General features: G+C 39.0%; 1 protein-coding gene across 1 annotated transcript; it reads right to left on the bottom strand.

Moving 5' to 3' along the window:
• Nucleotides 1-3,029: 3,029 nt before the first annotated feature.
• Nucleotides 3,030-9,676, bottom strand: LOC120571783. Its single transcript, XM_039820871.1, has 8 exons — nucleotides 8,937-9,676; nucleotides 6,936-7,229; nucleotides 6,490-6,653; nucleotides 6,106-6,202; nucleotides 5,247-5,591; nucleotides 4,048-4,198; nucleotides 3,463-3,572; nucleotides 3,030-3,359 (listed from the first exon to the last, which is right to left on the bottom strand). Exons 1-8 carry the CDS (start codon nucleotides 8,973-8,975, stop codon nucleotides 3,030-3,032), a joined length of 1,530 nt encoding a protein of 509 aa, XP_039676805.1. The 5' UTR covers nucleotides 8,976-9,676.
• Nucleotides 9,677-21,091: the final 11,415 nt, after the last annotated feature.

Raw genomic sequence — 21,091 nt, 5'->3', positions numbered from 1 at the left:
CATTTGTGCAATCAAGAAAGAAACATGTACATTTGTTCATGTACGTTTATTACAGATTGCAATTTAGACTTTTACATTAAAACAATCATGTAATTCAATCTGTTTCTGTAATCGGTAATACATTACACTTAAACCAAACATTTATTTGAATTACTAAATTCATATGTGAAGACAATTTTTGTTTTAGGGACTCCATATCCATTAGTCCCACTCCTCTCAAATGGAATGAACTTACAAAAAAACATGTAATTCCACAGTACCTGCAAAGGGTGACATGCACACCTAACTGTGCTTCATATAACAAAATAGCTTGTGCCTAACTAACCGTTTTGTGAATACTTGTTAAAATGTCCACAACCATAAAAACAATGCACTTACATTTACCATGTCTATTCTGATATAATGTTGAATACATGGCATTGAAAAACAATTAATAGGCATCATTTGTCATCTCAGTGCTTTCAACATTAAACAATTGGAAAGTTGCGACCAAAGGGCAAAACATATTTACAGTGTAGTGAACATAACATCCAAGCTATACAATTTTGTATCTTGGGTTCAAATACAGCTCACTGCTGTCAAAGCTTGTCATAATATCTAAAGGCCGAAAATCTGAAGTTTCAGCCATTGTTATCAGTTCATATTCTTTTGTTCTTTGCACTGCATAGGCATAAAAATGGTCATCAAAGTACTTGACTTTTAGGATCCTCACAAACATAAGAATCGACTCATTTACTGCCTGGGGCAAAATATGAATGACTTCACCGAACAAACGTTCTTCTCTATGGTCCGTTCTCAGTGGCAGTACAGAACCAGTTCTATAAGCCTGGCCATACACATCAACACTGTGAGACACAAATATGGTACTGGTCAAAGAAAGGTCAGTTTCAAGGGTTAACCTCAAGTTTTCTAACAAAACATCAGCTTTTTTCAATGACCCTACACTAACAAGATAGGCATTGGTCACATCTATTTTCTTAGATATATTATCACAATGCTTATAGTGATACATCTGTTGAACCTGATGTTTGAAAGCCAATGTCTTTGACACGTTTTTAAAGTTACAAACGGCATGTGCTAGTCTTTTAAATGGATTGTGCTTGGCTCGCGCGAATGCACCAAAGTTTAGACAGAGGACCAAACAAAATCATCATCCTCGGATAATGTATCATAAAATGATGTTTTGGAATGAGATTTTTGTCATAAAGTAGTCTGAAGAGAGTATGGTGCTCTTTTATCAGCTCTTTTAGGTATACAGCAAGCCCATTTGTAACAACTGGGGCAAAGATGATGCTGCATATTTCCCTAAGTAGAATAAATAAATGCCAATGTTGACTTTTTCTGTCTACAAGACCTCCTAATAAGAAGGGCAAGACCAGTAAAAGGCACCACATTTGAGATGCCGTCTGTTTAACTGCATTCTCATTGGATCTCAAGTTCATTATGACACTTGGTTTGTTTTTTACATTTCCATATCCATACTGAAAACTTGAAATTCGGTCATTCAGCTGTTCCAAAGTAATCAGCTTCTCCTCAAAAATAAAGTGGCGCGCAGCATTAATTTTACCTCTAAAGGGGCTACTCCTTCAAGTATATCATGCATGATATCAACACTTATGTTCTCTGTTACATGAAAATACTGAAGCTTATTCAAGCAGGAGTCCCCTTTCACACCTGTTGTGCTTGGTTCATTTAGGCTGACATGGTGCTGATAACTGTCTTTGGTGCGCAACTCAACTTCATCCTCATCATATCTAAATTGTGCAGTTTTTTTGTCAATCATGCAAAATTGACAGAATTTGTTTGCAGAAAAAACTTTCAAGGTATCCACAAAGTGAATGCATGGCCAAATTATCTGCCGTTAACAGGCAAACTGTGCCATACAGTTGATGGCTTTTACCTCTTAACTCCACTGTTAGACCAGAATTTTCAAGAAATCTTAGGTCATCCAGAAGTGGTTGCAAAATCTTGTCAAATCCATACACCTCTCTGTCAGTTGAGTTGAAAAGAAGACACAGGTGAATATTCGCAAGTGAGGAATTACACTCTGTTGGGAAATTCTTCAAGGTAAAATACACAGCTCCTAGCTTATGTATTTTTGTCTTGGAACCCAAAGGATTTGTTGTTTCGAAGTCATCAAAATAAAGTTGTATTTGAAGAGCATCAGGGGACATATTAAACAACAGGTGTGAGGAGAACTGAGAGCCATCACAGTAATCACGCATCTTGTCATCAGTGCTCTTCTTATTCTGTAGAAACAAGTCCTGCATATCATTATGTTTGAATAGAAACGTTAAAGTTTCAATGATGGATATGTACTGACATGTGTCTGCTGCCAAAATCTGTTTCATCTGACCATCCTTTCTTACAGTATCAGACCTGTGACCCAGGAACATTTCTTTTGGTTTAACAAAGGAAAACTTCTCAGTGAAGTACTTGTTCATTTTATATTGTGTGTCCACATCTTTAAATATGTGTTTAGCATGTTCAAACTCCTCCATTAATGCTTGAACAGCCTCACTGTCATGTGGTACATCCAAACTACTCAACAAAGAAGCAGTTGACTGTTGCAAACTGTCTACAGTTCTCTCAAGCAACTCCTTTGTACAGTTAACACTCCTTGTCACATCTGTTAAAGTCACATTTGACGACGCATACATCTGGGCCACAAAAGAGGCTGCACAGTCACCAAGATCAGACCGTTTCCTTGACTCTGATGCTACAGCATCAGTGGACATCTCCAAAATATCAGAAATAGGATCATCAGTTTCAACTAAATTGTTCAACGCTCCTCCCTGGTAAATGTGTTGAACTGAGACACCGTTTGTTGATTGTGTAGAATGAGCTCTATGGAGATGTTTTGAAAATGAGTGTAAATTATGATATGTCCTTGGGCAGCCGGCTTGGCTGCATATAATCGTCATGTTTTGTCCATCTGATAAGCAATGTATCTCACGAAGATGCCAAATGAGGTTTCTTACCTCTGTGAACACAGATTCTCCACATTTTGGACAGGTGAACATTTTGCTTTACTTGCATGCTTTAAGCTGTGAAATCAGCTCCAGTACTTTGGTTTTCCTTTGTGTAGAGAATGGCAGGTCGTAGACATACTCAAAGAAGGTGAAGACAGAGCTGAGTGGTGCTGGGTATGACAAGTTACACACCCAGTACAGTTTGAAAAGCTTATCCACAGAACACGTCAGGCCATCATCCAGAGGAATGGTTACTTTGTCATTCTTAGCAACAATGACATACGCTCGGTTGTACCACTTCAGATCACCGATGCATATCAGCTGTGGTTGGTGAGTTGTGGATGGTGCTGCAGGATCATTGCAAAGTGATGCAATACTTGTTCCAGGCTTAAAGAAAGTAAAGAAAAAGATATGTTAGTTAATTGATCAGCAACGTTGCGACAAAGGCTATCTTTGAGTAAATGCAATCTGAACTTTACTAAATACATACTGGTGTAAAATCAACCAGGTGGGTTATTGCAGATCTCAGACTGCAACGACTGGCACCAACCGGGGGCAGCAGGTGTGTTAGCAACACTAGGAAAGTGTAGCACGTGTCATCTGTCAATGAAAAACAAATTAAAATACAGAAATGCAATTAATGGAGTGTGCCACTGAAATGACTTGTCGTCTCTACTTTTAATGTCACGTTAAGAATTCTTTAGTGCCCTCTCTGGTAGAGACTGGTAGAGAGAATGTCATTTGGCTTCTATGTGAAAAATGCACATATGACTTTAATTCACTTTCCATATTGATCACTCCACGCCAACATGAATGAACATAATAAAATTACCCATTTACCATAGGAGGGGTGTCTAACAATTTAATAATATAGGCAGCCAAAAATATTTATTAGAAGAACAAAATTTAAAATATATAACCCCTTTTGAAATAATGCTCGTGACATATTTTTAACATTCACTTGTTAATTAGCCAAGTAAGAACAGAATAACAAGACAACTTAATTTGATGTTTTTTTTTAACTTTCTGGCATCACACTCAAGGCTTCTAGGAGTTTGTGTTTACAGAAAAATACCTTCAGTTTTCTCTTCAATACCCTTCAACAGAGAGGACACTCTTGGTTCCAAGGCAGCCACTGATTTGAGTTTGGGAATGATGTTGGCCTCCCATCTTCGTAAAAAGAGGTCCGTCTTTCCGCCTGTAAGTTTGCCAAACTCTGAGTCCAGCTTACACAGAGGAGAATAAAAACACATTACAATCAACCTACCAAATATTAACAAACTCACAGCATTAAATCAGGTAACTGAAAAGTAAAGCTGTATTTATTTTATATTTTGGCCACTTGCTGGCAGCGTAGCAAGCTGAAAACATCTGTCATTAGGTGCGTTTGAATTCATGTGGTGCTGCACACCTATCTCTTTGCACACCAGAAAGGTGTCTGAGGCGCGCTGCTGCTGCTGCCTCCGTCTGTACACATGGATGTTTCCCATTGATAAAATGAAACATAAATATATTCTGATTTGATTTGATTACAGCAAAGACAACGTCGGCAGTATTGCGGCAAAATAGTCTCCAGAATATTTGATTCTGTATTGACAGGTGACATATTAGAAAATAGTTTTTAAATTACATTTACATATCTGCATTTATTTCAAAACCTCGAGACTTTCAAACATCAACATGTCATTTATTAATATGTATTTGTGTCTAAAAGACATAAACATCTTTTCCTGCCGGAAATGCTTCCAACACGCGGCGTGTCGCGTGAAAAATAGGCGTCTGTCCTTTTTCGAAGAAGGCGCAGCGTTTTGGGCGGCTCGAGCGCATCGTGTTAACATGGGAGACCGAAATATAAACGGACCACGCCGCAGCTGACACGTCGTCGCGGCGCATCCATTGTGTAACCGGCCTTAACATAAGGCATGCTAGTTAAAATACAGTGTTGCAGTGCATTGATAGCCATACATTGATTTATTTGTGGCGGCCCACCACAATATCAACGCTGACTGCCATATATTGATTTTGAATTTATTTTTTACTATTTAAATGGGTTGAAGTTTAATTGTAGAGCTGCGCGCACCTCCCATCCCAGAGCTGATGTTTTGTGAAGCACAGTTAGGTGTGAATGTCACCCTTTGCAGGTACTGTGGAATTTAATAGTTTCTTTTTGTTTTATATTTGCTGCACAGAAACCATGCAATCATTTTGTGAGTTCATCCCATTTGAGAGGAGTGGGACTAAATAAGCCAGTCACCAAGGAAGGAAGCAACCTACCAGACTTGGCATGTCCAAAAACCGTGGGTACTCGTTGAATATTTCGGCAACAGTGGGGGAGTCCTTAGTAATCCAGGATCTGCGACATGTGTATGTTTTCTCCATGCCTGACTTGATCGCTGAAAGGTTCTCAGCTGAGGGCCGCAACCGTTTAATCAAGGTGGCCCACTCATTTGTGCTGCTGGCATGCCCATCCTCTGTTGTATCAGGCTTCTCGGGTCCAGTGCAGTCATTGGTCACTTTTCGCTTCCTGTAACGCCTCTGCCCTTGCTCAAGATTGCGTCTAAGGTTGCGTAGTTTAGTCTCTAGGAATCCACAGTGAGAGACTGGATCATAGTAATGCTCCTGAGAATGAAAGGAGATATCAGTGAACAACAATTTTTCAGTTCTCCATAGTGGAATGTGGGTCGCAAGCAAACAGATTAGACATTTGCAGGCAATTTTATTTTAAACAGAACAAAGGCTGTGGTTATAGGCTATGGAACCTATATGTTGTAGAGCAGTAAGATCAACCCTTAAAAATAATCATGAGATTAAAGTTACCATAAAATATAGATATGCGATTATCTTCACCTACTAAACACTCACAAAGGATACTGCACTGCTCTGATGACCTCTTGAAGCACAGTAAGTTCAACAATGTATTCTAGAGCCTTATGGTGAAATTAATATTATTTAAAAAGTCAATTCTAAAACAAACTGGGAACCAGTATAATGATGTCAAAAATCAAAAAGGAATGTGAGTGCAGCATTTGGTTTGTTAGAAGCTTGGCAGCAGAGTATTATTATTCTAAATTAGATGAAGAGGAGTGCGGAACGTACATTATAAAAATACTAGTACTTAAAACCAGTACCTTACAAATCCTTCCCCTTGTCCTTCTACCCTGACACTCAGGGATTGGAAGGTGGTGATGATGCTTTTCGCTACAGCCAACTTCTCTGCACTAAGAGGGTAACTGTAAAATAGGACAAAAACATTGCCACTTCCTCATTCAGTGATACAGGTATATGGTTGTTTTTGTTTCAGTGAAAAATTTTTTAAAGTTAGATATTCATGCCAAAGTGTGGTATGGTGCAATAATAATCAAATTTTTAGACCACGTTTCAAAACAATGTTACAAAGTGCCTTTACAAGAGCAAAGACAATAAAACACATCAAACAAAATGACCAGATATAAGAAGAAAACAGCAAGAAACTTAATTACAAAATTAAAATACAGTTAAAGAAAAAATAGATACTTACAAACCACACCTCTCAACCAAATCTCCTATGCACGTCTTCACAAGGAGCTTCCTCAATGGCACTGACAGGATACCTGTAGTCTCATACTCTGTAGGAATCTGTGGAGCTTTCTTCTGAAGTAGTGACTGGAGGGGCTGACTGTGTTCTTCCATGTTAGTGGTAGGCTGAGTAGAGGCAACAAGAGATGCATTTTATTGCAGTCATATTCAAGGTCTTGACAAACAAATTCAACAGAACTTAGAGGCAAGCATTTAATCAAGAAGCCTAATTCTTATCTTTAGTACATACTGGTCATTCATCGACACCTTACCCAGCTGCCCAATATATGCTCATCTCAATGTAGTTGTACATTTCTAAAAGAATATCTATTTATGCTTAATTCATTACCTCTACAATGTGATGCATTTAAAAGATGCCTTTGGCAACTGTAGTATTGCAAAGTGTACCTGATTTTGATTAGTCTCCCTAAGACAGGTTTCCATCTGGGGTCCTCTTGCTGACATGAAGACATGGAATCTATCAAAGTCCTTTACGTCTACATTGGTGTCAACATCAATATATTCCATGAAATCAGTGTTATACTTTAATAATCTATCAAGCACACAGCCCGTTTGCTGGGCGAGGCTTTGATCTACGAGATCCATGGCACTGTTAACATAGAGAATTTTTTTACAAGTCTCTTTCTCATCTTTAAAACTGGTAACAAGGACTTTGATAGATTCCAGGTTGTCATATGTGAGCTGAAAAAAGTAATACATAGCTAAATAAGCAAGGTAATTTGCACAGTCAACACAGACATTCACATCTATATCCAATGTATATTTCATATCAGCTGCCGCAATATATAAATATCAGAACACTGCTAACTGTAGCTTAAGCTTAGTTTTTACCTCACACAGAACTGCTGGTAGCTTAATAAGTCTGATAAGAGAAGGCAGAGAGGCGACATCATACTCAGAAATTCTTCCTGTTTTTGTGGCAGTAACACAAGGCATGGGCACTCCATTGACTAGCTGTGCAATATTCCCAGCTTTATGAGATATTTGGGGCTAACGGAGCACAAACACAAAACACACACACACACACACACACACACACAAACCACACACACACACACACACACACTGTTTCCAGCGCGTTCAACATAACGTTACTGGTTAAAATAACACACAGCTGAGCTACAAGCATACAACGGGCATATGGCTCATAGATACGAAATAAAGTAACAACTCAACTGTTAGGTGCACCACTTGTTACGGGGTTTCCAATAACGGCAGAGCAACTGCAGCAACTTGATGTTATCAGACGTTAGCTAACGTTCACATTAATGGCTGTGTTATGAGTCGCTTTTGAACCGCTAACTTCTAACCTAACGTTATTATATTAACGTTACCACGTTTCATGCCGACTTTATAAATAGAGCTGGTAACTTGCGCCACTCGCAAACGAATTTTACGTGGTGTAATTTTGATAATAAATACAGCAAAAATAAACTTTAAAACCACAATGGACGTTTGGTGTAACTTCGTAGACGTTACTTTATGTTACAGTTAATGCTGAACAAAACGTAAAAGGTTATCGTGGATTTACTTTAAAATAGTATTTAGTTAGCCTAGTTGGTGTATTATAACGTTATACATGCCGAATTTTACCTTAACACTTGTTAGCGTTATAGCTTGGGTGAGAAGTCCCTGGCAGCGTCATGCTCTGGACCCGTGTGATTTCAGCAAAAACTAAACAGTGACACTTTAAACTGTTTAAACTGTTAACGTTAAACAGCCACACCCCAGTCGGGTGTGGCTTTTTAAAGCCTGCAGGAATATTAGTTAACATTACTTTAAGTTACTGTATTTAGCCAAGGTAACGTTAATAATTAGCTAGCTAGCTCGAGACATTTGGAACAGCCAGCCAGTTAAATGTCAGAAACTAGCTAACCTACATAATAAATTACACCAGATGTGTTTTATAGAGGAGACCATCGACTTTAAAAATACATACAACTCCATCAGGAAAGCCCGAAACGCTAAAGATGGCAGTTTTCCCGCCCCTCCCGCTAGAAAGCTAATTTGGAATTGAACCCTGCGTAGCTAAATGTTAACTTACTTGAATATGAGATTTGCGTGGAATGGAGAATCCAGCCAACAACTAACATTAACAACACTTTGAATAAAAACTCAATTAAATATGATCAGATTGACTTGATATGTCAATAAAATAGCTAGCTAACAGTTACGTTACCAAGAAAAACAATTCTAACTTAACAAGAATGGTCGCATTAGCATTGGCTCTCTAGCTAACGTTAGCTAGCTAAATTTAGCATTACCTTCTGCCTAACCAACTGTATGGTCCTTACTCCAAAATCCTCATATATTCCATATTTCATAACGTTGACATATTTTTCATTACATGAAAAATTACATTAAGATCAACTAGTAATGGATACCTACCGAAGTGTCTGACGACATACCAGGCGATGCAGCCTCCATCGTTGTCTCCTTTGTCTTTGTCTCTGTGGCGCGAAGAAAGTTTTTTTTTTTTCTGTTCCGGCTGCACTAATACGTCACGTTGCTGGGCAGGATTAGATTCATGTTGTGGCTTTGTCATTATCTGCATTTTAATTGTTGTGTATTTTCATTTATTTCATTTTCTACTTTTAGGATTTTATTTGCTAGTTTATGTCTAAATTATAACTATGTTTTGTGTGGTTAGGGGTTATCAATGCCCATCATTTATATAGGCCTAGTTTCTATACTAATACCATACTCACAATTGAGAAATATCAGTTTAATTACATTAGGATACACCTCTTTTCAAATTTTGTAAACTATACGCATGTTGGCCCAATAAATCTTGAAATATTATTGGTGATTTGATGAAGATTATGATGAGGGTAAGAAAAAGACCAATAACTGGACATGTCATTTGGCTTTTATAGTTGATATAGGCCTACAATTTAATTGAGTAACATAAAAACAGGCCTACAATTTAATTTAAAAACAGGACCAACACAGTTACTGAGATACTTGTTTTTGGTGAGGCTGTTGTTGGACTGAAAATAACACATCAATTGTGTTAAATTGTCCAACACATGCACTGTGTTAAGATATTTTTACGCTTTTTTACACATTTTATGTTGATATTTGCACAAAATGTGTAAAATGTGTAACAACACATTTTTTGTGTCATTTTTTAACACAACCCTTCTAAGAGTGTGTGTATGTAAATCTCCTGGGCTTACCTTGGCAGATGCCACTTCTGAAAGTATTATTTGCATGTGTTACTGACTGGTAGACATGTGTTTATATTTACTCTATAAAGCCAACATCCCATTAATTCATTCATTGCATTATTGTCACGTCATAATCCACCTGTTGGTTTCTATTGGCCGCCGGGCAACAAGTGAAGCAGACTCGAGGGACACGTTGTGGTGGAACAGCTCAGTGAGAGACTGCTGGAGAGGATTGTGTTTTCTGACTTTTCGTGACCTTTCCCACATTTTGAGTGTCAAACAAATGAACTGTCAACTGAGTGTGAACGCTGTTTGAAGCTGCAAAGACTGACTAGTGTAGAAGAGCGGGCAGGCCATCGCCAAAGTTGAGGACATGCCAGTTTTCAATGCACGAGTAGAACCAAGCTCTAGCATAATCCTAGATGTAAGTAGAGTGATCAAGTTTACCCAGGGTTGGCGGTGAGAATTAGTTCATGTAGGACACTGAAGTCTTTCTGATTGATTTATTATTTCAGTCACACACTATTCACAGCCCATTCTCAAAAAGGGGTCCATTTAAATATGACTCCCTTCTTACTGATCCATGCTACACCAATGCTACCTCTCTCACTGCCGCTGCTGGCAAAGCTTTGCATCCACTACCCCAGCCTCCACCTTTTTTAGTTCACAGTCCTAACATGACTCAAACGTTAAAATGGTTTTCAATGTCTTTCTTTGGGCCTGCTTTTGTATACCCACAGGGGGGTTCTGCATTGCGTTCCCTGTTTTGGCTTAGCATGCTGCTTCCATTTGTTGAAACAAATCTATGATGTGCCAAAATGTCTTCTGTTTACATTGAATAGGAAAGGTTTGGGTAATGGTTTTAGTATACTGTACATTATCAAATGCATTTATTGACATGGTTACTGCAAAAAAATATATATATATTTTCGGTGCACTGTCCTGTATTTTACTTGTTGTATTATTGTGTACGTATGTTAGTTGTTGCAATATGCATTTTAATGTTAAAAACTTGAACCTGTAAGCTACATAAAAAAAATGAGACACATTGTGTCGCATGACTTTCAATTGACTTGAACCTTGTGTCCAAAACAAACTACAATGAGTGCAACCTCCACAGAAACAAGAGTTAAATGGCAGAAAAAAAGTCTCACACACAGATAAAGGGTTTTAAATTAGGCAACACACAAACTCAATTAGAAATAAATATACAAATGTCCTCAGTTCAGTGGTCCTCTATGAATTGTCTTTATAAAAAGGTACACAGATGATGTGACAAAGATGTGTGCAGTGTTTTCACATTGACCTGTTCTGGTTTAAAGATCTGAAGAACTTTCTTGCACGCACACGCACACACACACTCACACTAACTGTATCTATCACCTCATGGGGACATACGTGTGTTTTTATGAGTTGTAGAAATAATAAAGTTTGAAGGTAATGCTTTAGAAAGTATCTGGAATAGTATGTCAGTCATGACAGGTATGCAGGAGAAAGGTAATATGATTATACAATTTCAGTAATTTGTTTGAAATCAGACAAGGAGCTAGCTGGTCATTTTAATACTTTTCTATCTGAGATTTGATACTAATAATTCAAAAGAACAGGTTGACCAGATGTGATTGAACACCTCCACCACGCCACAAATTGAAGTCGATGTGCAGGGTGTTTGGCGCATACTCCATCAAACCAAGACTAGTAAGAGCCCCGACCATCATAATATCTCTGGTCACCATTTGAAAAAACTGTGCAGAATTCTGTTTTAATTTCCATCTCATATTAAAGTGTTCCTTAGAGCAAAATGTTCCTACAGGCTGTGGAAACAGCCAACACAGTGGCTAAGAACAAGTCACCTTAGGGCATTTGTGATTTTAGACCTGTGGCCCTGACATCACTGGTTATGAAGGGATTTGAAAGCTTATCAAGAGTTAGTTAGGGTCGTGGAGGGTTAACTAGATCCTCTGCAGTTTGCATAGAAGAACACAAAATGGGGTTGTTGATGCTATTCTCACACATCTTAACTAACTGTAAACACCTCGAAGGCTCAGATACACATGCATGTTTATTATTATATTTCTCTTCTGCTTTTAACGCAATCCAGCCCCACATTGAAGCCCAAGGCACTGAAGCTCATAGTCATAGCTCATAGGTGAACACATCTCAGCACCTGTTTGATTATCAGCATTTGGAAGCGTCTCTCCATTATGATGTGTTGAACAGTGCCCAAATTTGAGGATGAGTCTCACTCTAATATTCTAAAAAAAATAATGCAGAAAAATCCTCCCATTTTAGAATCCGGAAACGATCCAAACAGTTGTGTGTTTAATGGTCTAATCACTTCAGCTGGACATGTAGGCTGTTATATTATTGGCTAGTTTCATTTATACTAATCAGTCCCTCCAGGATTTCGAGGCCTTTTTTTGCGGCCCAAAAGGTCTGATTTTGCGGGCGGTTTTGTAAAAAATTGCGATAAAAGTTGCTATGTTGCAATAAAGTTGCGGGAGACAGTGAAAGTTGCAAAAAAGTTGCGATTTTTTTTTTTTTATAGTCCTTTAAAAATAAAAAGGAAACTTGTTTTTGGGGAGAATAAAATTACTCTGGGCTGAGTTTTCCTAGTAACCTTACCAAAAAGGCTCAGGATGCTGCATGTTGGTATAATATGAAAATGGCTGGTGGATTTAAGACAAAAAATAATTTATTGAATGAATCAAATCTGAACATATGTGTCAGTGGCTTGTTGATCTTTACATTGTTAGTTAATTTCCTAACCTGGCCTGGGACACACATTCATACGGTTTGATAAAGTACTTATTCTTATCATTGCACTTACATTAACAAGTGTAGCTATCCTCAATTTAGGTCATTATGTCGTCTCATCTCCGTTTTTTCCTGCATCCACCGTGGTGTGTTTGTGTGTGTGTCTGTGTGTGTGGGTCTTTCGCTGTACGTTTTCGTGGGATATGTGAGGTGTTCGAGTCACACACGTCTCGTCTTCATATCACAAACAAGGAAATGATCAACCCTTTCTCACTCCCGCTTGGTCAGCGACTCTCAGAGTGCATGTGGGACTGCTAGGATTGGTTGAAGTTGCATGAAACTTCAGGTTATTGGTCAAATTTGTGGAAAAGTTGGGGTGATTGGTTGAATTCGCGTGAATTGGCGAAATCCTGGATGGACTGATTAAAACACTGTATTTTATAAACAGCATGTGTTTTGTGTGCAAAAGTCTTAATGTGTAAAGTAACTAGTAACTAAAACTGTCAGATTAATGTAGCGGAGTAGAAGTAGAAAGTGTCATGAGAGGAAAAGTACAAGTATCTAAAATTTTTACTTAAGTACAGTACTTGAGTAAATGTACTTTGTTACATTCCACTCCAGGGTTATATTCTGCTTTAGACTACCCCTCTCTCTCACACACACACACACACACACACACACACACACACACACACACACACGCTAAAGCACAACAAAGAAGACAAGGCGCTTGCTCACTGCTGAAAGTAGCTCCTATAGGTGTTTCAGTGTTTGCAGAAAAGCAAGCACTTGGGATGTTGAGAAGACAATACACAACACACTGAGAGAGACAGAAATACAGACTTCGGGAAAAGAACACTAGTATGAAACTAAAGAAGGGGAGATTTTTTTTCTTCCCTTTTGTCATCTTAAAATCGGTGTGAGATACATTTATTGTTTAATGCATTCAAAATCATACTCACCAAATCTTTGTCAGCTTTGATTTTTGATTTTAGTGCTGCATATGATCAGTTGACAATAGCATGAAATCAAACTCAACATCAAATGATTGTATGTTTTTGTCAGTAAAATGATTTACAAGTCATTCCTTTAAGAAAAGTAAAGCAGAGCATGAAAGTAAAGCATCATTCTGAATGTCAATCTCCGGAGGAAGTTCTATTTCACAAAGGCTATGCTATGCTAAACTCTGTAGACATTTCTAAGAACTTGCCCTTATATATATATATATATATATATATATATACATACATACATACATACATATATATATATACACATATACATACATATATATATATATACACACACATATATATATATACACATATATATATATATACACACACATACATATACACATACATAATACACATACATATCATACACACATATATATATATATAACACATACATATATATATATACACATACATATATACACACATATATATATATACACAACATATACACACATATATATATACACACACATACACATATATATATATATATATACACACACACATATATATATATATACACATACATACACACACACATATATAGCAGCACACATATACACATATATATACACATATACAGTGAGCGAGCACACACAGGCACAGACACACAGCACACAGAGACACACAGACACACAGAGAGATACACAGAGACACACAGACAGAAACATACAGACAGACAGCACATACAGAGAGACATATACACACAGCACACAGAGAGAGCATACACATATACAGAGAGACACACACAGACACACAGACACACACATACACACACACACATACACACAGAGAGAGACAGACACATACAGGAGTATACAGAGGCAGTATATATAAAGATATACAGAGACAGAGAGAGCATGACAGAGAGAGGCACACATAAAAAAAAAAAAAAAAAAAAAAAAAAATATACAGAGAAAAATACACACAAAAATATATATATATACAGAGAGTATATATACAGGCATATATATATACACCACATATACACAATAAACAAAAGAGATAAACAGACAGAGAGAAAGAGATAGAGAGTAGTATATATATATATAGGCATATATATATGAGAGAGAGAGAGAGGCATATATATATATAACTATATATACACCACAAAAAACACACAACACATATATATATATATTATTATATTATAAATTATATATATATATATATAAATACAAAGTATATATACAGGCATATATAGTATATATATACTAATATACATTTTTTTTTTTTTTTTTTTTTTTTGTTTTTTTTTTTCGCCTTTTTTTTTTATTGTTTTTTCCCTCCCTTTTTTTTTTTTTTTTGGGTAAGAAATGTTTTGTTGTGAAGGAAGGGACAGAAGTGAGCGCAGTGGTGTAACGACACGAAACGTGGACAAATGGAAGACTGGTGAAAAACCATTACAACCCACCCCCAAACCCACAGCAAGCCGGCATGGATCTTAAATGGAAGGGAGGGCCATTTCACATGTCGTACGTTAACGAACTCCTCCTAGAGATTTCATCCGATCAACTTCAAACTCGGTCTGTGCCATCTTAAGATGTTAAAGATGAAAAGTTGTTAAAAGAAAAACTTTTTCGTCATAGGGCGGGCTGCATGGGCGGCATTTTGCGCGCGCCCGAAACAGGAAGTGGGTGTAACTCGAGTGTAGCGTTGTCCGGTTACCTCGAAACTTTTCAGGATTCATAAGAGTCCAACCCTGAGGACAAATAAAGGCCGATATTTACTTAAAGTCATAGCGCCCCCTAGTGGCAACAGGAAGTAGGCCTAAAAGTCAAGGTGCTATACTTTAACGAACTCCTCCTAGAGATTTCATCCGATGGACTTCAAACTTGGTCTGTAACATCCCAACACCTTAACGATGAAAAGTTATTAAAAGAAAAACTTTTCATCAGACGGTGTGGGCGTGGCGTGGCGGCCATTTTGAGTGTTTAGCGATGACCAAAGAAGTTGTTGTAACTTGAGTGTACGTTTGGTCGTCATTTGCCCGGAATTTGTCACGATGGACAAGGGTCCGGGCCTGAGGACACCTACAGGCCAAAATTGACTTTTGGTCATAGCGCCCTAACTGGCCACAGGAAATCTGCCTTATATATGACAAACATCATCCGATTTACATGAAACTTAGAATGTGTGGTCTACATGTGATACTGAGCCGCCCCTCATAATATGACCACGCCCACTTACTCAGGCCACGCCCCCTTCATAACATTTGAACCGTTTAAGGTAGAGACTCGTGTGAGGTGTCATTGAACTCAGCAGAGACTTCCTTTTAATTGGTTATGGTGTGACCTCGGCCTCTAAGCCCCGTCCCCTTCATTAAAATTTGAACTTTTAAGATAGACCCTTGTGTGAGGTATCAATGAACTCAGCAGAGACTTCCTTTTTAATTGCTGATGGTTTGACCCGCCCCCTATGCTTTAGCCACGCCCCTTTCACAGCTAATGAACCGTATGACGTAGAGTCTTGTGTGAGGTATCGTTGAACTCGGCGGGGAGTTCCCTTTTAATTGGTGACGATTTGCGGCGTCCGAGTGCCGCGCGAATGCACGGTCGCAAGGAGCGCCGTCCGCCGGTAACCCTGACGCGCGCAGAGGCGCGAGGGCCCGTCCATCGCTGCTCGCAGCTTTAATTACAGTTTGAATTTTGTCACGCCACGTATACAACATCTAGCTAAATGTCTTATAAAGCTAACAACGGTGTCCAATTTCAAATTAATGAATATTTGTGAAGATTAGGGCTTTCTTTAGCTGCAACTGTCCCTTCAATCCTAGCTACCTGCGTAGCTACAAATCACGGATAGTCAGCTTCATTTTCGGCGTAATTCCAGTATATTTACAGTTTGAATTTCGTCACGCCACGTATACAACATCTAGCTAAATGTCTTATAAAGCTAACAACGGTGTCCGATTTCAAGTTAATGAATATTTGTGAATTTCCGAGGAATTCTGAGAGGAGGCTGGCTAGCTCTCATTGATAGAGCTACATCCAGCCGCAGGCTCTATCGATGAGACTTGCGGACAAGCAGCGTTTATTTCCCCAATCGTTTGTTTAAATAACTCAACACATTATAATTACACACATTAAAAGATTAACTGGAACTGTGGTAAGAGATTGCTGGCATAACAAGCTCGCTGACCGCGCTCTCACTCACATACACCGGGCATTTAGCTAGCAGGAAGAGAGGAGTTGCAGGCCCTGGAGCTCTGTCATACTAGCACATGTTGATATGGACACCCCCTAAACGCATATGTGCCGTGCGCTTCACGCCGTGCGCTTCGATCGTTAAAATAGGGCCCATAGTGTGTCTACCAGTTAGTAACGCATGGAAATAATCCTTCAGAAGTGGCATCTGCTTAGTTAGCCCAGGAGATTAAATACACATGCAAAAACACAAAGATAAGTATCTGTCTAAACAGTGGAGAAACTTTTTGAGCGAATCACATACAAATACTTGGAGACGAGACAGCAGGTCTCATATTTTAGACACTGCAAAGTTATACATTGTTTGTCTGCTATTTCGTTATTAAATTCACTTCTGAGACTATTTTATGCGAGAACTCAACTATATAAAGCTAAAATATGGGCTGTTTTACGAAAATTGATGGCTAATATCAAATTTGGCAAGACGTGTTGGACTTTAGGAGCTCCACACAGTCTGACGAGAAAGCAGCTACCGCCATACACAGTGAAAGTCACCGTTTCTCGGTTACTGTACTACCAGGGCTCGGGAGCCCCACGGAGCTGGCCAGCTGCCAGCTGCCGGCATAACTAGAGTATATTTACAGTGTGAATTCTGTCACGCCACTTTATTACAGCTACCCCAAGGTCACAATTGTGTCCGATTTCAATTTATTGCATTTTTGTGAATATGAGGGGATCGTTAGCTGCTAGTGTCTCTTCAATTCTATGTGTACAGATCACGGATAGTTAGCTAGCTACACTTTCGGCATAACTAGAGTATATTTACAGTTTGAATTTCGTCACACCACTTATATAACAGCTATCCTAAGGTCTTACAAAGTTAAGGCTTGTGTCAGATTTCAATTTAATACATTTTTGTGAATTTAAGAGGTTTCAGTAGCTGCTAGTGTCCCTTCAATCCTACGTGTACAGATCGCGGCTAGTTAGCTACCTTTTCGGCATAACTAGGAGTATATTTACAGTTTGAATTGCGTCACGACATGTATCACAGCTACCTTAAGGCCTCACAAAGCTTAGCCGATTTCAATTTAATGCATTTTTGTGAATTTCAGAGGTCTAAAAGGAGGCTAGCTAGCTCTAATTGATAGAGCTCCATCTGAACTCCGACACAGTCAGACAAAATTTGCAATTAGCCATACATGTTTGTAAAACGCCCCATATTTGACCTCTACATAGTTGATTTCTTGCATAAAAAAGTCTCAGAAGTGAATTTTGTTGCAGATGAACAATGTATACAATTTCTGAGATCTGCGCGACCTATTCAGAAGACTACCTGATCTCAGATCAGTGGTGTAGCCTATGTAAATGTTGGGGCATGACAAAGATAGGGACAAGAGCCAAATAAGGAGGAGCCACCGAGTTGACGTCAACTCTGTGGTTAGTTGAGATTCGCCCGTTTTCAGAGGCAGTTTCAAATTGTGACATTTGCAGAGGAAAGAGGTGTCAATGGGATTTTGAGCTTCTATGTATGTCCTATTTACCCACCGAGCTGTCGTTATTCAGCTATGACAGGGTAAAATCAGTTTTGCATTTTATCAGCCCTTTAAATATTCTGTTATGTTTATATCTTACTACTTGTATTTTTGGATGAAAACATAACCATATGAAGTAATATAGAAAACTGTTTTATATTGACCTATACAGTATCTTAATGCATTCTGTAAAATATCATATATGGCTTTAATAGAAACATTTATTTGACGCATTGTGATGCATCGTGATGCATCGAGATATCAAATTGAAGACATGATAATTGTAATCGAATCGGCAGATCACTGAAGATTCACACCTCTATTGGAAATCTAAAATACTTCCACACGCGACTTCAGTGAATGGGTCTCCTGCATCAGCAATTGCCATGCTATCTTTTCAATTAAATTTTATTTATAGTATCAAATCATAACAAGAGTTATCTCCAGACACTTTACAGATAGAGTAGGTCTAGACTACACTCTATAAATTCCAAAACCCCAACAATTACAGTAATTCCCTCAAGAGCAAGCATTAGTGACGAGGAAAAACTCCCTTTTATGAAGAAACCTCGGCAGACCCAGACTCTTGGTAGGCGGTGTCTGACGGGGCCGGTTGGGGGTGTGATGAACAGTGGCAAATAATAGTCACATTAAAGATAATGGAACAGTGACTTTGAAGGTCATCGTGGAAGTTCATGTCATAGCAGGGCACATTGTGTCATACTGAGTAGTGCAGTCTCCAGTACCGGATCCTGACTACTCTGTGCGTATAAACATCACAGCAGGGCGTTGCGGGATGTAACGTGGCGCTGCAGAGCATGGGTGGATGCGGCGGACGCAGCAGGACACAGCAGGACGCGGCCGGGAAATTGCAGAGAATCGCAGAGCATAGCTCTGCGAAGAAGAAACATAAGGACTCCGGGGAGTAAACTCCCCAGAGATAGGTTAGTAACAAGCATTTCTGGGACAGGATGCATACAAAAGGAAACAAGTGAAAACAGAGTTGAGAGCGCAGCTCAGTGTGTCATAGGAAGGAAGGAACTTCCCCAGCAGTCTAGAATTATAATATCATAACTAAGAGAGGCAGGTTAAAGAGAGATGCCTGGTCGGGCTAGAACTCTCCCCAACCGGAACGGGCTGTACTGGCCTGCCTCCCTCTACTTTCGCTATACTATTGATTATATGATAAATAAAACTGATGACTACGAAGAGGAGCAGATGGGCCGGTTAGGCGGACGCTGCAACTCCTCACTCCTTAACTATAAGCTTTATCAAAGAGGAGGGTTTTGTTATGGTTTCAGTGTTTTGCTTTGCATTTTGTTCCGTTTCTGCTGCCTGTTTGTTCATTTCTGTTGCCTTATTGGTTTCTGTATGTTTTCTGTGTCTGCACTTTCTGTAACTTTCTGTTCCCTGTTGTGTTGATGTACTCTGTTCTGTGTCTTGTGTTTTGGTTTATTCCTGTGTTCTCTGTTATCCCTTGTGTTGCCTAGTGTTGTGTCAAGTGTCTGTATTTAGGTTATGTCATGTTTTGTCTGTTTGTCCTGCTTCCTGTTTTATTTTGATAGTCTGGTCTTCTGTCTTGTCATGTCTAGCTTTGCTTTCTGTTTCCCGCCTTTGTTGATTGTCCTGCCCCGCCCTGATGTGCTTCACCTGTTGTCTCACCTGTTTCTGATTTACCCATCACCTCATGTATTTAGCCTCTGTGTTCCCCTTGTCTTGTGTCAGATTGTTTTGTAGCCATGCCCTTGTGTTTCCCCCCTGTGCCTTGTGTTTGTGCCTGTGTCAATTTGCTCCTGCCTATGTTTTTCCCGTTAGTGTCTTTTTGTGAGTTTTCCAGTCTTTGTACTGCTGCTTTTTGTTCTTATTAAATCCTCCCCTTCAACGTTTGCCTGCCTGCCTGCCTGTTCTCTCTGCACTTTGGGTCCGCCATTCCCTACTCCTCCCTGCTACAGCGTAACAGATTTTCAGTTTACTCTTAAATGTGGTGAAGGTGTCTGCCCCTCGAACCCAAATTGGGAGCTGGTTCCACAGGAGCGGAGCCTGATAGCTGAAGGCTCTGGCCCCCAGTTTACTTTTAGAGACTCTAGGAACCACAAGTAGCTCTGCATTCTGGGAGCGTAGTGCTCTACTAGGAAAATAAGGTACTAAGAGCTCTTCTAGGTATGATGGTGCTTGACCATTTAGAGCTTTGTAGGTCAGGAGGAGGATTTTAAATTCGATCCTAGATTTCACAGGAAGCCAATGCAGAGAAGCTAATGCAGGAAAAATGATATCTTCTTAGTTCTCGTCAGAACACACGCTGCAACATTCTGGATCAGCTGGAGAGTCTTAAGGGACTTATTTGAGCAACCTGATAGTAAGGAATTGCAGTAGTCTAGTCTAGAAGTAACGAATGCATGGACTAGTTTTTCAGCATCATTTTGAGACAGGATATTCCTAATTTTGGCAATGTTACGAAGATGGAAAAAGGCTGTTCTTGAGGTTTGTTTTAAGTGGGCATTGAAGGATATATACTGATCAAAATTAACTCCTAAATTTCTGAAAGTAGTGCTGGAGGCCAGGGCAATACCATCCAGAGTAGCTATATCTTTAGATAATGAAGTTCGGAGGTGCTTTCCCAGCTAACAATTTTTGGTTGCCAGAACGTTCTGGGAACGTTCGTTTTTGGTTGCGCGAACGTTCTTTGAAGGTTAGGTTTGGTTGTGTTTTCGTTATTATGGAAAGTTGGTTGAACGTTCTGGGAACGTTCGTTTTTGGTTACATCGAACGTTCTCCGAACGTTGCAACCTTTAGAGAATGTTCATTCCCCTAACCTTTAACAAACTTTAACAACAATGATACTAATTTTATTATTACTTTAAACCGTCTGCATGAGCAGGAATGAATTATATATTAGCAGGAATGAATGAACAGTCAAAC

Source organism: Perca fluviatilis, chromosome 13, assembly GCF_010015445.1.
Source record: "Perca fluviatilis chromosome 13, GENO_Pfluv_1.0, whole genome shotgun sequence".
Lineage (NCBI taxonomy): Eukaryota > Metazoa > Chordata > Actinopteri > Perciformes > Percidae > Perca > Perca fluviatilis.
This window is presented reverse-complemented; position numbering and strand designations above follow the sequence as displayed.

Excerpts from the sequence above, each read along its gene's own strand:
- LOC120571783 (XM_039820871.1), bottom strand. The coding sequence starts at position 8,975 with ATGGAGGCTGCATCGCCTGGTATGTCGTCAGACACTTCG. Across the intron at positions 6,203-6,489 it reads TTGGTTGAGAGGTGTGGTTT|TTACCCTCTTAGTGCAGAGA; the intron begins GTAAGTATCTAT and ends CCTATTTTACAG. Across the intron at positions 5,592-6,105 it reads AAGGACAAGGGGAAGGATTT|GAGCATTACTATGATCCAGT; the intron begins GTAAGGTACTGG and ends TTTCATTCTCAG.